The following is a 14,929-nucleotide window of genomic DNA, read 5'->3' on the forward strand; positions in this document are numbered from 1 at the left end:
AAAAAAATGATTTTCTTTTCTAAAACTAGCTAATTTTTTCAAAAATCAAATTGACATTTAATGAAGTTGGGATTTCTCGGGGTATATACTGGTGAACCATAGGTCGGAGGACTCTCATGACACCAAACTTGCTCAAACTTATGCTAGTGGTAGAGGATTGCCATTTTCTTCTCTAGAGAAACTTTTCCACAATTCAAACTGCACAAATGAGGAGTGGTAAAAGTGAATTTCACTTTTTAAACTCAAAGTAGGGCATTTCAGTGGGTTTTTTATTCCACTTATTTTTCATCATCTAATCAAATAATTCGCCTTGTAGAGCAACATTTTCAAATTTCTTATTGGGAAATAAAACGGATCAACTCTAAAAATATCTAAAAATGATCAGATTAGTGAAAATCTAAAACTCGAGAAAATTTCAAAAATATCAAAAACAAAAAAAATCGTGAAAAAATTCAAAAGCATCGAAAAAATATCTAATTCATCTCTCGAGGGGACATCCTCGCATTGTAACCTATCAATCAGTGTCTTGGGAATAATATCGAATCAAATCTGCATCATATCGAGATTTATCATCGCAAATTGAATCAGTATCATATCAAAACCAAACCCACATCAAAATTAAGATCGAATATGTGTCCTATCGAGATCAATATCAACAACATCATCAATCGAGTTTTCTTTGAACAAACGTGTCGTCACACATCGCTTCAAAGAGGGGCAAAATATATACACCTAAAAATAGTTTGAAGATAATTAATTAAATACGCAGTTATTTAATTAATACCCCTTCCCAATTAATTTAATTCGAAAGTAATTTAATTAATTTCCCTACATCCCTCTACTTGTGATTAAATCTAAGGATTTATTCATATAGTTCATTCAATAATCACCCTTTGATTAATTAATTCTAAATTAATTAATTCCCCTCATTTTAGTCAATTCTTTTAATTCCTAATTAAGATTAACAAACACAAGTTTGTTGAGATTAATTACTTTTTTCTTAATATTTGAATTTAAATTCAAATATGAGCACATGACTCCTAACTTCTAACCACCTAGCCTAACCACACCCTAGCCTAACCCATTCTATCTAATCCTAGGTTTAACTAACCCTATCCTATCTTGCACATCTTAACCTTTTTTATTCTAACCTCATGTGAGATGGATATCTCCTCCTTGAGACACATGGCACTTTTGCCACATGTCTTCTCCCTTGGAAACTTTCCCTCTCATGAGAAAGGTTCTTTGACACTTGACACCACAGAGATGACATGTGTCCCTTCCTCCAACCTTTTCTCCAACTTCCTCAATCTTAGCCCTTGATATCTTCAGTTCAAATCCAGACCGTCGATTCCTGCCACCTCAACTTTGGCCTTGAAATTCCTATAAATACCCCTCATTTTGGAGCAATAAAGATCCCTTGCATTCATAGATTTTGCATTGTTATTATAGGCATTTAAATTCATATCATCTATCATAATTGTTAATTTAGATTAATCATAGAATATTAATCTAGTTTCCTTTTTATCATATCATGTATCTTGAATACATCATTCTAGCTAGATCATACATTTTATGTCATTTGTATAATCATGAAGTAGCTAATCAACTCTTGAGTTTCCACTTTGGAGGTGATTTCTCCACTGAGAGCCAACAATCCAACACCTTCAAGGTCTTCAAGAATAGAGGAAGATGGGATATCTTAAAGGAGGCCTTTGGTTTGCATATTCTATTTATTTTTCAAGTTGTGCTTCCTAGTTCTTATTGTTATCTCATCTATGTGTGTGTTTAATACAATTAACCATAAAGAAAATTGTAGAGAGATAAGATCTTCGACCTGGAAAATTAAAGTAATGACAAAATGAAGCTGATGAAGAGCAATCCATGAAGCCAATCCAATCCAAAAACTAGCAACCAAGAATCTCCATTCAAAAAATCAATTCGCAAAAGAAATTCCCAAAAAATGGTAACCCCGCACAATGCACAAGCAGCCAAAATAAATAAAAATCTCATTCAAACTATTGAAAATTGTTGGCCAATCAAAATAATCCATAAACCTATATTTATTACCTACTATGCACGATTACAAGGTAAATATCATTTACCAATATTATTTACTTGTTCTTATAAAAACAACCAATAGGGTGAAAAGGGTAGGTAGAAAATATAATAAATCAAATTAACCAAAGAGGGGTAGAAAAATAATTAATTTAAATAATAATTTGCATAGCCAAAGATAAAATATTATTCACAAATTATATTATTATTTATTCTCCCAATAAATAATAAACCACAACATAAATTAAATAAATAACCATGGATTATAATAGCTATCCATTAATAAAATATTAATGTCTTGTTTAATTAATTAATTAAATACTAATAATTAAATAAATAGCCAAATAATAAATAATAACAATAGAAAAATCCAAAATGGCATCATTAAAATAAATAAAATAAAATAAATATAAAATGCAACAATTAACAATTAATAAAACTCAATTAAAATATAAATAAATAAAAGATAATTGACAATAAATAAAATAATAAGTAAGCTCTTGATAAATAATAAATCAAATGTCAAATAAGTTAATCAATTAAACAATCAATAAATGATAGATCAAATAAATCAATAAGTTAAATAATTATGAAATCTCGACAATAAATTAAATAATCATTTAAACACTAAATCATAAACTAGAGTAAAATAAGATAAACTTCAAAACCTGATAAATAAATAAATAATCGGATAATATTAATATCTCAATCAAGCCACTTAATAAACTATGCAATAGAATAAATTATTAATTTAATTAAACAATCATACTCACAAGACCACATAACAAGGGTCCTAACAACCATAGTGCACCACAAGACAATGCTACAATGACTCAACTAACAGGGCGACAACTTAAGCCTAGAGTGTGCAAGGGAAACACATGCCATCTCCAACAACTTTCCATTGGGATAAAGATATGCTCAGACCTGTGAGACTAGGTGGAGTCAATGTCTAGTACCTACAAACTTGCGTCCATGACTTAACACAATATATATAATACATATACATCATAATAATCAGACAGGTGATAGAGAATCACAATATCACATCATGCTTGGTATGAGTGATATGACATCGTCTCTACTCACGAAGATAGTCACACAATATAACATCAAAGAATCACATAAAATCATGATCATGAAATAGGGTTAGTACCATCATAACATCATCAGTCATTTAAATCTCCACACATGATGAGTTATAACATAAATCCACATAGAGTAACTAGCATTATCGATACCCTCTAAGATAGCAATAGAGTCATAAGTAATCATCTAAGCAAGAACCACATGTTTAAATAAGTCTATCAATACATAAATCAAAATGAAAGCCTGGGAGAGGTACTACAAAATCCAAGATTTGTTGGTATGCAAGTTTGTTATTATGTTGTTGTCCTTGATCACTCATGTTCAACTACATAATAATATGTTTTTAGTAGGTTCTCATTGGTACAAGATGTAATAGATAGTTCCATGAGTCACATTTTATATAGTTGCATTGAGTGTTTCATCAACCTTACAAGCCTCAAGATCATTCAATAATTTGAAAGATTAATTGGTCTCGAAAGAATGTAAAGGAACCATTATAGGTTGTTGGGTATTTTTTTGAGGTCAACACCATGATTAAATGTTGCAGAATATTCAATATTTCTTATTTGACATTATGAGCACCATTTGATATAAAGGGAGATAAATAGTTTTGGATGTCTCACATCACTTGTAGTGATATTATTAAAATAGAGCTCTAAGATAGGTTGGATTGTAACACAGTTATCATGTTGTGGTGTCCCAATTTCTCTAATTTATCTCCACCTAATGACTAATTAGGCATCTATTAAGATCTATTTCAAAAGTATGACAAAAATTAATCCATATTTTCAAGTAAGGTCTTATCCCAAATTAAACAAATGAATAATTCCAATTTACCACACCAATTGAACATATGAGTTATTAGTTGGTCATATTGATGAAGCATATCCATAAGTTAACACTATCACACTCAACAGTCTTACTTGTGCCATGACTAGTAGGTGTTGCAGGGTTACCATTTGAGGGATATCATCATCATCTCAACATGCCACACTATATGACTTCCTAAAGAAACTTTGGAAGAACATAACATATGAATTCGTCTTGGAGCTTCATAGATCAACAAATCTTTATAAAGAATATTAGATCATTCTTTAAGAAAATTATGAGTCTTTATCCATATCAATATTTATTAATATCAATATCTATTCAACTTCCTCATACCAAATCCTTATGTATAAAGGCTATTACATATAAGAAATTGTCAATGAGTGTGAATTAAAATGGATCATTATAGATGGAAGGTTATTGTATAAATGCTATTGTTGCTAAAAATCCAAAAATAATATGTAGACAAAGAGTTTCCTTTACGTCATGTTGCCTGGCCCTAAGATTTTATATAAAATGTGTGTAACACCCCTCCCTTGATCAAACTATTTTGATACTTAGTTTTACCATGGTTGAATTTTTTAGTGGTTTGTGGATGGTGGATACATTATGTTGTGATAGTTTTTATTATGATACTATGCTATGATGGACTATGTTTTGGTGTGTGATCCAGTGAATGTTGATTATCCATTATTTCCTTATGGATGATTAGATGTTAATTTTTCTTATGCTTTATTTCCTTATGGATGATTAGATGTTAATTTTTCTTATGCATTATATCTTTATGGATGATGAAATGTTAATTTTACCCATGTGTACTGACCATGGACTAACACATTTACTTTATATATGAAATGTATTATGTATTTGTCTTCATTGATTTATGGAGTCTATATGGGGTGCGAGGGGATGGTTTTCTGTCACTCGCTAAAGTGAGACATGAAACGTCATGATTTTCCTTGACCGGTGTGTCTACCGTGCTTGGATATATGTGTTGTTTGGTGATGCAGAAAATGCAAGTACAAGGTACTGACTCCACCTAGTTTCACAAGTTTGTGCGTACCTAATTATCCTGATGGAAGTGGAGGAGATAGTCCTAAGGGCCATCAGTGTCATCCCAAACCTTGCTTATTTTTTGAGCATTGTCATTTGTCTTGTCAACCCTATCGAAAATCCATTTAGACAACTTTCTGATCTTTGGTATGTGAGTTATGTCTTTTTTTGTTTTAATGTGTTGATTGAGTTTTAGCAAATTATTGTTAAGTGTTGTTTTTACATTTGATCAATTATTATTACCTTAGTATATTTAAAAATTAATGTTATGTTGTTATGCATAAAGTTAATCAAGGGGTTAAATTAATATTGTACCCTTTAATTATAAAATAAATAAATCAATTGTAATAAGTTAATTTAATTAAATTATTTTTCTTCATAAATCAACAAAGATTGATTTACGGATGTGTGATGTTTTCTGTGTGAAAATTAAATCAATTTTAGAATTAAATAAATAGAATTTATTTTGGAATGGCTTTTTAAATTTTGAACAAATTTATTTATTATAAAATTTAATTATTTAATAATGAATTTAGAAATTAAATTTTAATTTGAAAATTTGAGGGAAGTTTTCAAAAGTGAAAGATTTTAGTACTTGTGGGTGTCCGGGAGTTTTTGGAGGAAGTTTCCTTCCCAAAAAGGATTTTTGTAATAATCCTTTATATTCAAGTATTTTTCTAGAATTCGAGAGGGGCATTGTTCATCATTTTGAAAAATTTTGGCTTCTTCATAAAAAAGTTTCTGGTTTTGGGGGGTGTTGGCTCGAAGTGGAAAGGAAGTTTTGAAGCTTGGAAGCTTGAAGAAGGATTATTGTGTGTTGTTGAATAGGGTTTTGGAGCTTCTCCAAAATCTTTCGGGATTGCGTTCTAGGGTAGGGATTTCAAAATCCCTTGTGTATGTTTTAAAAGAAATTTTATGTTTTGATATGGTTGTTGTTTGCATTCTTCTGTCTCTGTTTTCTTTTGTTCTTTTTTTTTTAAATTTAAATTGTTTATGGGGCTTTGCCTATGAAATTTAAATGGGTATTCAAATATTTTAGCTTCAAATGTATTTTTGCTAGTGAATTCATTTCCTCTCAATTTTGGGAGAACTGGGAGGTCGATTATTCTAATTAATTGTTGATTGCCAAATTGTGTTACCTCTGTATTTTCTGTTTTACCAAAGAACTTCTATTGATTTATTGGTTTGTATATTTCTTGAATCTGAGATTTTAAGTTGGAGAAATTATTTATGCTAAAATCTATTTCTAATTAAATCAATTTTAAGGTTAGAAAAAAAAAATAGTCTTCTGGAAAGAGTTTGAGTTACCCTATTAAATTGATTGTTCTTACAAATCAGATCATGTCGAATTAATCATAATGTGTTGGTTTTTTGTTTCAAATGTTTATGAATTAAAATAATTTTTGGCTTGTAAAATATTACTATTAAATAAATTTTATTTATTTTATTTTGTTGTGGTGTAGCCACATCGCAGGGAACCACGACCATGGCTTCTCCCACAGTCATGGGAACCCACTACCGTGGGATCCCATGTCTGTGGGAAACCCACAGGTTTCCCACTGTGGGTATTCCCACGGCTGTGGGGAAATCCCACAGTGCCGCCCCCCTCTCCCTCCCCCAATTTTCCTTGCTGCACCTGTTGATCAAGTCCACAAAGTTGGATGTATGATGTTTTTATTAAGAAGATTAACATTCGATTTATTTTATTTTAAGATAAATTTTGGTTGAGATTTTATACACACACGTGTGTGTGTGTGTGTGTGTATTTATATATGTATATTTTAAGTTCAAATTAGTTTATCTAATTTTTGTATGTGATATACATTTATATATATATTATTAACTTTTGAGATTTATAATTTTGTATTTGGCTTAAAGGGAATATATGGATTATTATGGTTTTATTCATTAAAGTAGTTATATTTTTTTTGTCAAGATAGCCATAATAGAAATTGCAAGTGTTAAATGAACATTGGAGTCTTTTAAGAATTAATATTTGCGTGTATGCAAATAAATGTCCTTTGGTTAAAGATTGCCTATTTGGGAAAACACTATGGGATTATGTTTTTAAGGGAAAAGTTGTGTTTCTATTGAATTAATTTATTAATGAGTCTCAACCTTAAAGATGTTTTGGTTAAGTGCTATGGTCTTGATTTTTACTTGTTCTTGGTTTTCCTTTCATGTGGTCATGTGATGTGAGTTAATTGTGATGTCATTGTTAACACCTCCTTTTGGTCATACCCTTGTTAGAGGTTTTATTTAACCATGTTTTATCAGTTGAGCTTAAACTCCATGTGTTCTTATGTGTCTTTAGTCTTCTTGCCTTGGAGTTCTTTGGAGGTTGTCTAGTGTCATAAGGGAGAGTGGCTTTCAAGTGGGGGTTGGTGCCCAAAGTGGCTGCCAGAAGAACCCTTCGAAAGTTGTATAATTAAGTGATAACCTAATAATTTATGAGGGGGTTGGGTAGTTTATAACATTAATCAAGATTAATTGTTCCTTGCTCATGGTTGAGTGCCCCTATAGACTCAAGATGCAGTGGGAAGGCCTAGAATGGCAAAACCCACTACCTTGTCCTCACGAAAGGTTTGTTGGATCCGCATGAATGTTTGGATGGTGGTCGAGGGTTTGGGAGAGGCTGCCAGGATAACCCAGGATGGAAGCCAAGGCCTATGGAGGCCTACAAGGATAACTGATTCCAAACCATGCGATGAAACTCTTCCCTTATGTTCACTAAAGTGGTCTTATTGGTAACACCTAGATAATTCTTATTAAAGTCATATCCGTATGTTTATGTCTTATGTGATTACTCGTTAAATTGTGTAGACCATGTGTTTCTTTCTTTGTGATTGCTTCAGGACCTTATTTCTATCTCTTAGCACAAAGGGGTGGTTCTTTTTTGGGCCACATGATCGGGTGGTAGTGTCATTTTCCATCGGGTGTTTTGTTTCAGTTTTGTGAGGATTGGCTTTGCACATGCTCTAGCTTGCTCTTTTGGATTTGATCATCTGCATGTACCAATTGGATTCTCTTTGTTCTTTTTGGATCATTATTGTATCTCTTGGACCTTATGTGGTCAGATGTATCCTATGGTTATGTGTGCCTTTATGGCAAAGATGTAATTATGATGAAAACATGATCTATTATTATGAGACCTTGTGATGAAAATGCAATGTAATTGTGATGAAACTTAGACGGTAGATTTTTATTTAATTAAATGTAAATATTGATTCAATGCAATGGAATGAATTGTTATAAATGTGGCTTTAGGAATGTTTATGTTTTTAAGTGCAGACATATGGTTCAATCATTGCTTACTTTATTTAAATTCATGAATGTTTAATGATATCTTAAGTGGATTAATTGCTCTTAAGAATTGATTATTTTAAATAAGTAATCCACGTTGGGGAACCCTTTAGAAGTTGTAGTTTAAGCCTTCCGCTTGTGCAATTAAATGCAATCTTTTATCTTAATGCAATTATATGTTTATTATTGTTTAAAAAAATATATATTTCCACTCTTTTTCGAGTATTTTAGTTAAATCCTTTAAGGTTCCTTGATGGGATGGACATTACAATGTCGAATTTCACTTTGTGGATCGAAAGTGTTCCTCAAATTTCCCATGTTTAAAGCATTTCTGTTGAATAATTGCACTTCCTTTTCGCAGGTCATTGCTTACAAATGCAAGGTCAGTTGAGAACTTCTCAATTTCCACAATTTTGGCTTTTTACTCTTCGTACATTTTGGCTTTTTTAGCTTGAAATTCCACGCAATATTCCGAAGTTTGTGGAATTCAGCATTTTAATATGGAAATTCTTCACGTTACAAAAAGACTTGAGCATTCGAATTTGAGTGAAAATAGTAGATTTTGATAAATAGTGATAAATGATTTGTCACGTTATTCACACGTTCAAACGGCTCGTGCGCTGACTAGCAGGAGTTTTCTAATTTACTTATCACGCGAAACATCCGCTTTCCCGAAGATCAATATATTTCCTTATTCACTCGTTCAAACGGCTCGTGCGTTTGTTAGCACGACTAAATTCTGAGATTTAGACGCTAATAAATAGGGCGTGGCCTGAGGCTCAATACAGCATAGCGAACTAACTAGTGGGTAACTAGTGGGTATTTTCACCATGTCGATTCAGAGCTTATTGGTAGGCAGAGATGAAGCTCCAATCACCATGGCGGTTACAGTTATAGTGATGTTGCTGATTTTCTACATGTTTAGTAGCCGGAGAAGAAGATTGCCCCCAGGCCCATTTCCTTGGCCTATCGTGGGAAATCTCCTGCAGATGGGAGAGCTTATCCACCGTAGCTTTTATGACATTTCTAAGAAATATGGGCCAATTGCATCTTTGAAGTTGGGTTCTGTTACTACAATTGTCATTTCTTCTCCTGAGATGGCAAAAGAACTTTTGAAAACTAAAGATCTGATCTTTGCCGGCCGACCTGCAACTGCTGCAGCAAAGTACTTATTCTATGACTTCAAGGATGTGGGATTCACTCCATACGGGCCTTATTGGAGACAGATGAAGAAACTCTTCATGGTGGAATTGTTGAATGCCAAAAGAATCGAGTCCATGAGATCAATGCGAGAGGAAGCGGTGTCTCTGGCCGTCCGATCAGTGTGGGAGAAGAGCCGCCATGGAACAGTTGCCGTCAATCTTAGCCAGATAATCGCATCCCTTGTAAGTTCGCAAATACTGAGAATCCTTTATGGCACCACATCTGACGATCAGGGTTTGGATAGCAATGGCGAAAAAATTAAGGAGTTGTTATTAGAGGCCTCAATGACTGTGGGAGTATTCAACATTGGAGACTTTATTCCCTGGCTTGACTGGCTCGATTTGCAAGGTGTAAAGCGACGAATGAAGACTGTAAACAAGTCTTTCGACCAAATGATGACAAAAATAATAGAACAGCACAGACAGAGGAGAAGCTCAAGCTTGGGGAATCAGCAGCAGCAGTCCAGTTCAAAGGATGTCATTGATGCTCTGTTGGAGATGCAGGCCGCCGATTCCGTCACTATCACAGATGATCACATTAAGGCCATTGTGTTTGTAAGTATAGTGCTTCGGAGTGTAATTCTTTAATGTAATTAGTATAAACATTTTAGATAGATTTAACTAATAATATTATTTATTAAGAATATATGGACACTTTGAGATTGATATCTTTCACATCATTTAGATAGATGTATTTAAAATATGTATGTTTGTAGCAACATGTAAAATGTTAATTTATTTATTTAAGATAAAAGATAGGAATTTTTGTTAACACACTCATGTCATTGTAGAGTGAATCCGTTGTAAATTTTCTTAATATTTAACTTTTTACAGAATGTTTTTGCGGGTGGAATGGAAACAACATCTACTACATTAGAGTGGACGATGAGCTCGTTGATCCAAAATCCTGATGTGTTGAAGAAATTGCAAGGGGAAGTTGAAGCCATAGTAGGTAGAGAGAGGCCAGTACAAGAGAGTGATCTCAAAGGTATGGAATATCTTTTGTGTGTGGTGAATGAGACACTAAGATTATATCCAGCGGTGCCATTGCTAATCCCACACGAGTCAACAGAAGATTGCACTATTGATGGGTACTTCATTCCTAAGAAGAGCAGAGCTTTTGTCAATAGTTGGGCTTTGGGAAGAGATCCCATAGTGTGGAAGGATCCATTGGAATTCAAGCCTGAAAGGTTTATGGGTAGAGATATTGATTTTATTAAAGGGAAGGAGTATTTTGATGTGGTTCCCTTTGGTGCAGGAAGGAGGTCATGCCCCGGGATTAGCATGTCCTTTGCCATGATGACTTTTACCATAGCTCAACTAGTGCACTGCTTTGATTGGAGAGTCGAAGGGGAATTAGACATGAGTGAATGCAATGGAGCCTCCTTACCTAGAAAACATGATATTCTTGCCATTCCCTCATTGAGGTTGCCCACCTGCCCATGATTTTCTATATCTTCACCTTCTATGTTGAAAAGATATACTAGTTAGTATAGACACTACTTCAATCCATGCGTATTTGATCACTTCTTATATATTGCAATAAGGTTTTGTGTGTAATGTATGTAATGTAGGTATAATGGGCATCTAGGTTGTCTTGCAACCCATAGTAATCTTCACAAAGAAATTAAGTATTTACACTGCTATTAATAATATATCCTACATTTGTTATATTGTCATGGTGTAATGGTTTCATTGTGGTGTTGTTCTTGCCACACATGTTCAAACCCTATTGGGGTGGCGATGAGGTCCCCAATTTGTGACCTCACTAGTTCATAGCTTCAAATCAAAGCATTTATCACTTAAAAGAGTAAATAAGTAATATATCCTATATTTTGAACAATAAAATTTATACTATATGCATTGTTAACGGTACACCATGGGACAAGTCACATGCCATTGCTAGCATAATTTATTTAAAATAATCTATTGTCATCTTAAATTTTAAGACAAACATAGGATATAGAAATATGTGTAATGCAATGGCATAGACACACAATATAATACATCCATATATATTGGAATCATATAAAATGTTACTCATCCAAACATCTTTTTAATTCAAAGTAAATTGTTTGAGAATTCCTTTTAATCATTTCTATCATATTCTAGTGAAAGTCATTTGATGTTACTCTAAACTCATCACAAGTTGAAAAACTTTAATTTTTTATATTGTAATTTATATTTTAATTTGAATAAAATTAATTTAAATTTAAAATATCTTTTGTCCATATATAAGTTTGTTGGTGAAATGTTTGTTGTATAAATATGATGTAGCAAGGTTGAACCTTGGTATATGACCATTTTGGGTAATCACTAACTATTTGCATGAGGAAGATAGGGACCATCATATGTCACCTATTATGTATAATTATAATGGTGTTAATTATATACCCCAACCTTACTCCATTATATTTGAGGCCCATTTTGATTAGAGTGTTCTTTGTGCAATAAAAAGCCTAGAAGTGCCATGTTCTTATTTAAAGTTTGACTTATGACACTAAACCAATATTTTCCTATTATAACTTATTTCTAGGAATTTATTTTGACTCTAATATCTCTTATTCACCACCTTAGATTAAATTTATGTGCATATAAATTTGACCTGGGTTCTTTTGAGAGTCACAAATTTGAGCCTCAATATTTAAAAATTTAAAATTAACATTTTATCTTTATGACCTTTCTCATTTGTCATGGTGCACCAACGATGTCTACTCTTGTGTGGTTTTGTGTTCTACACTATTTTGTTTTACAAGGTTCATAATTTATTTTAAGATGATGTAAGAATCATCTTAGAATAATTGAAAGATCATTCACATGAGATAATCATAAAATAGTCATAGAGTATCCTAATCACATAATCTTCTTCCTTCAATACACTGAGACTACTCTTTGCTATATTTTCACCATTAAACCTTTTCAAATTTGTTGAACTAGTTTACCTAAAAGTTTGATGGAGGAGAAAATTAACTATTGATTCCCAAGTTCTCTAATACCCATAAACACCAACTCATTTCAAATAGAATTATAGTATGTATCAAAATAATAATTTAACACCAAAGTGGGCATGTGGAACTTCTTTGGGTCATGAATAGAATCAAGTCATTGAGTCCGAAATGTAAATCTTAATGAAAGTTAGGATTCAAAAAGGGTCTAATTTAATTTATTATGAGAACTTTAAGCTCATTAGATGTATTTTATGACTAAATAAGGCCATAATAAACAAATTTAACCATAGTAGTCTAAGTTTATATGTTGTGCTAGATAATTAATAATGAGATAAATAATATTTTAATAGATTAAAAAATGTTTGGTGAAATATTCAACTAGACCACAGGGCACATTATTATGTGAGAATATTATACTTGCAGTGGCAAATCTTTTGAGTTTTCTAATGTTTCATTAGTTTTGTACTCTTGATAAAATGTTTGCTAACTGATATGTGTGATAAAGAAAATTTTACCCAAGTCGAATGCAACTATTGCGAGTGTAAACTTAGTAATCCACAATTCAGCTATATGATTTTTGTTGCAAATGTCATCGTGATGATGTTGAGTGGTTGTCATTGATGTTCTTTGATGCTCCGAAATATGTGTTGATATATTAGATGTGTTGATAGTGATCTAGATATCCCTAGTTATGAGATATGGTGTTGATCGATGGTATTAATGTGTATGGAGGTTTCATTCTTATTTTGGATGTTTTGGGTGATGATGTTTGGGTCTAGGTTAGGTTCATAATTTGAGGAAGTGTAGTGGATTTTGGTGTAGCGTGTGAGTCATGTTTTGTGTCCAAAATTTGTAATGTTTGTAATGTTTTGATCTGACCATTGATGTGTGTTGTGGTATGATATACTTCTCATTCCTTCCCACCATTGGAATGATTAGTGTTGACCTATTTTAGATCTCTGTCTTGGCTGAATTGGAAGAGTATGCTTTCTAGAAGTTAATATATATATATATATGAGGATGATCTGATTGTGTTAGACGTAGAAAAAGTCTGACATTGTTTTGAAGATATGCAATATTGGAAAGGAAAGATCTAACTATTGGTGATATGTGAGAGTTTGTTGGTGTTGAGGCATCGAAAGCACTTCATTTTGTAGAATGTGTTTCAGTGGTGGATTCTTTCTTTATTTATTTCTCTCTTCAGTAGTGAGCCACCCTTTGTAAAAATCACCTTATTTAGTGTCACCTTAACCGATGTTTTATATTGAGAACTAACATTCTCTATGGTTTTTCCCTTCTTGCGTTTTCCACATCATATTTGGTGTTCATTGTGCGATCGGTTATATGTTTATTCTTTTCATGTTATATATATATATATATATATATATATATATATATATATATATATATATATATATATATATATATATATATATATATATATAAATTTTTATTGGCTTGGATCTAGATGTGAAAAGAATAAAAAAGATTGTTTTAAGTTATCAACGGATTCACCCCCCCCTCAGTTGCTTGGATATTCAACAATTGGTATCAGAGCTTTGGTTCCTTGGAGAAGAGCTTAACCGCTTGAGGGAGATCCTGATCCGATGGAACATAAGTTGACTATTCCTATCTTTAAAGGATCTAACTATAGTTTCTAAAAAGTGAAGATGAGAGACTACCTGATATCTTTGAGGTACAACACTTGGAAAGAAGTGGAAACTAAGTATGTTCAACCGAAAAATGTTTTTACCACTCATGATGAGATTCAAGATTATGAAGAGAATGAAAAGGAAAGATATACTATCTTTAGTTCTTTATCTAAGACTAAACTAACAAAGTTTATTTCATTGAATACTTCTTATTAGGTTTGGGAAAAATTTAGAGATATCTATAAAGGAAATGATAGAGTCAAATTATCAAAGAAGATACCAACTAAATACAGCTATGAGAACTTGAAAATGGAAGAAGCAGAGGATATAACTAACCATTTTCAAAAGGTTCATAGTGTGGTAAATTAAATTAGAGAACTTGGTGGCACCTTGATAAATGAAGACATAATTGAGAAGATCTTGATGTCCCTGTAGGAAAGTTACATTGACAAGATCTCGGCCATTGAAGAAACCTATGATTTGAAAAATTTCACTAGAGAACAACTTTATGGTACTCTATCAGCATTTGAGATAAGAAAATTTGGAAAATACAAAGTTAAGACTAAGCTTTCATTTAAGGCCTCTAAGGAAGATCCAAAAGAAGAAAGTTTAGATGAGATGGAAGAAAGATTTGTAAGGAGATGGAAGAAAGGCACTAGCAAATAAAAAGGTATGTTACCTCTTAAATGTTTTAGATGTGGAAATATTGGTCATATTGCTACTAGGTGTCCGGAAAGGGTTCACGACAAAAATGTAGAGCAAGGAAAATTTAATAAGAGAGCCTATTATGTCAAAG

At 32.4% G+C, this 14,929-nt stretch overlaps 1 protein-coding gene across 1 annotated transcript; it reads left to right on the top strand.

Moving 5' to 3' along the window:
- The first annotated feature begins 9,144 nt into the window (after window positions 1-9,144).
- Window positions 9,145-11,101, top strand: LOC131068185 (cytochrome P450 750A1-like). Its single transcript, XM_059213534.1, has 2 exons — window positions 9,145-10,088; window positions 10,368-11,101. The coding sequence occupies exons 1-2, from the start codon at window positions 9,162-9,164 to the stop codon at window positions 10,977-10,979; spliced, it is 1,539 nt and encodes a 512-aa protein (XP_059069517.1). The 5' UTR covers window positions 9,145-9,161; the 3' UTR covers window positions 10,980-11,101.
- Window positions 11,102-14,929: the final 3,828 nt, after the last annotated feature.

The sequence above is a fragment of the Cryptomeria japonica genome, chromosome 10 (genome assembly GCF_030272615.1).
Source record: "Cryptomeria japonica chromosome 10, Sugi_1.0, whole genome shotgun sequence".
NCBI lineage: Eukaryota > Viridiplantae > Streptophyta > Pinopsida > Cupressales > Cupressaceae > Cryptomeria > Cryptomeria japonica.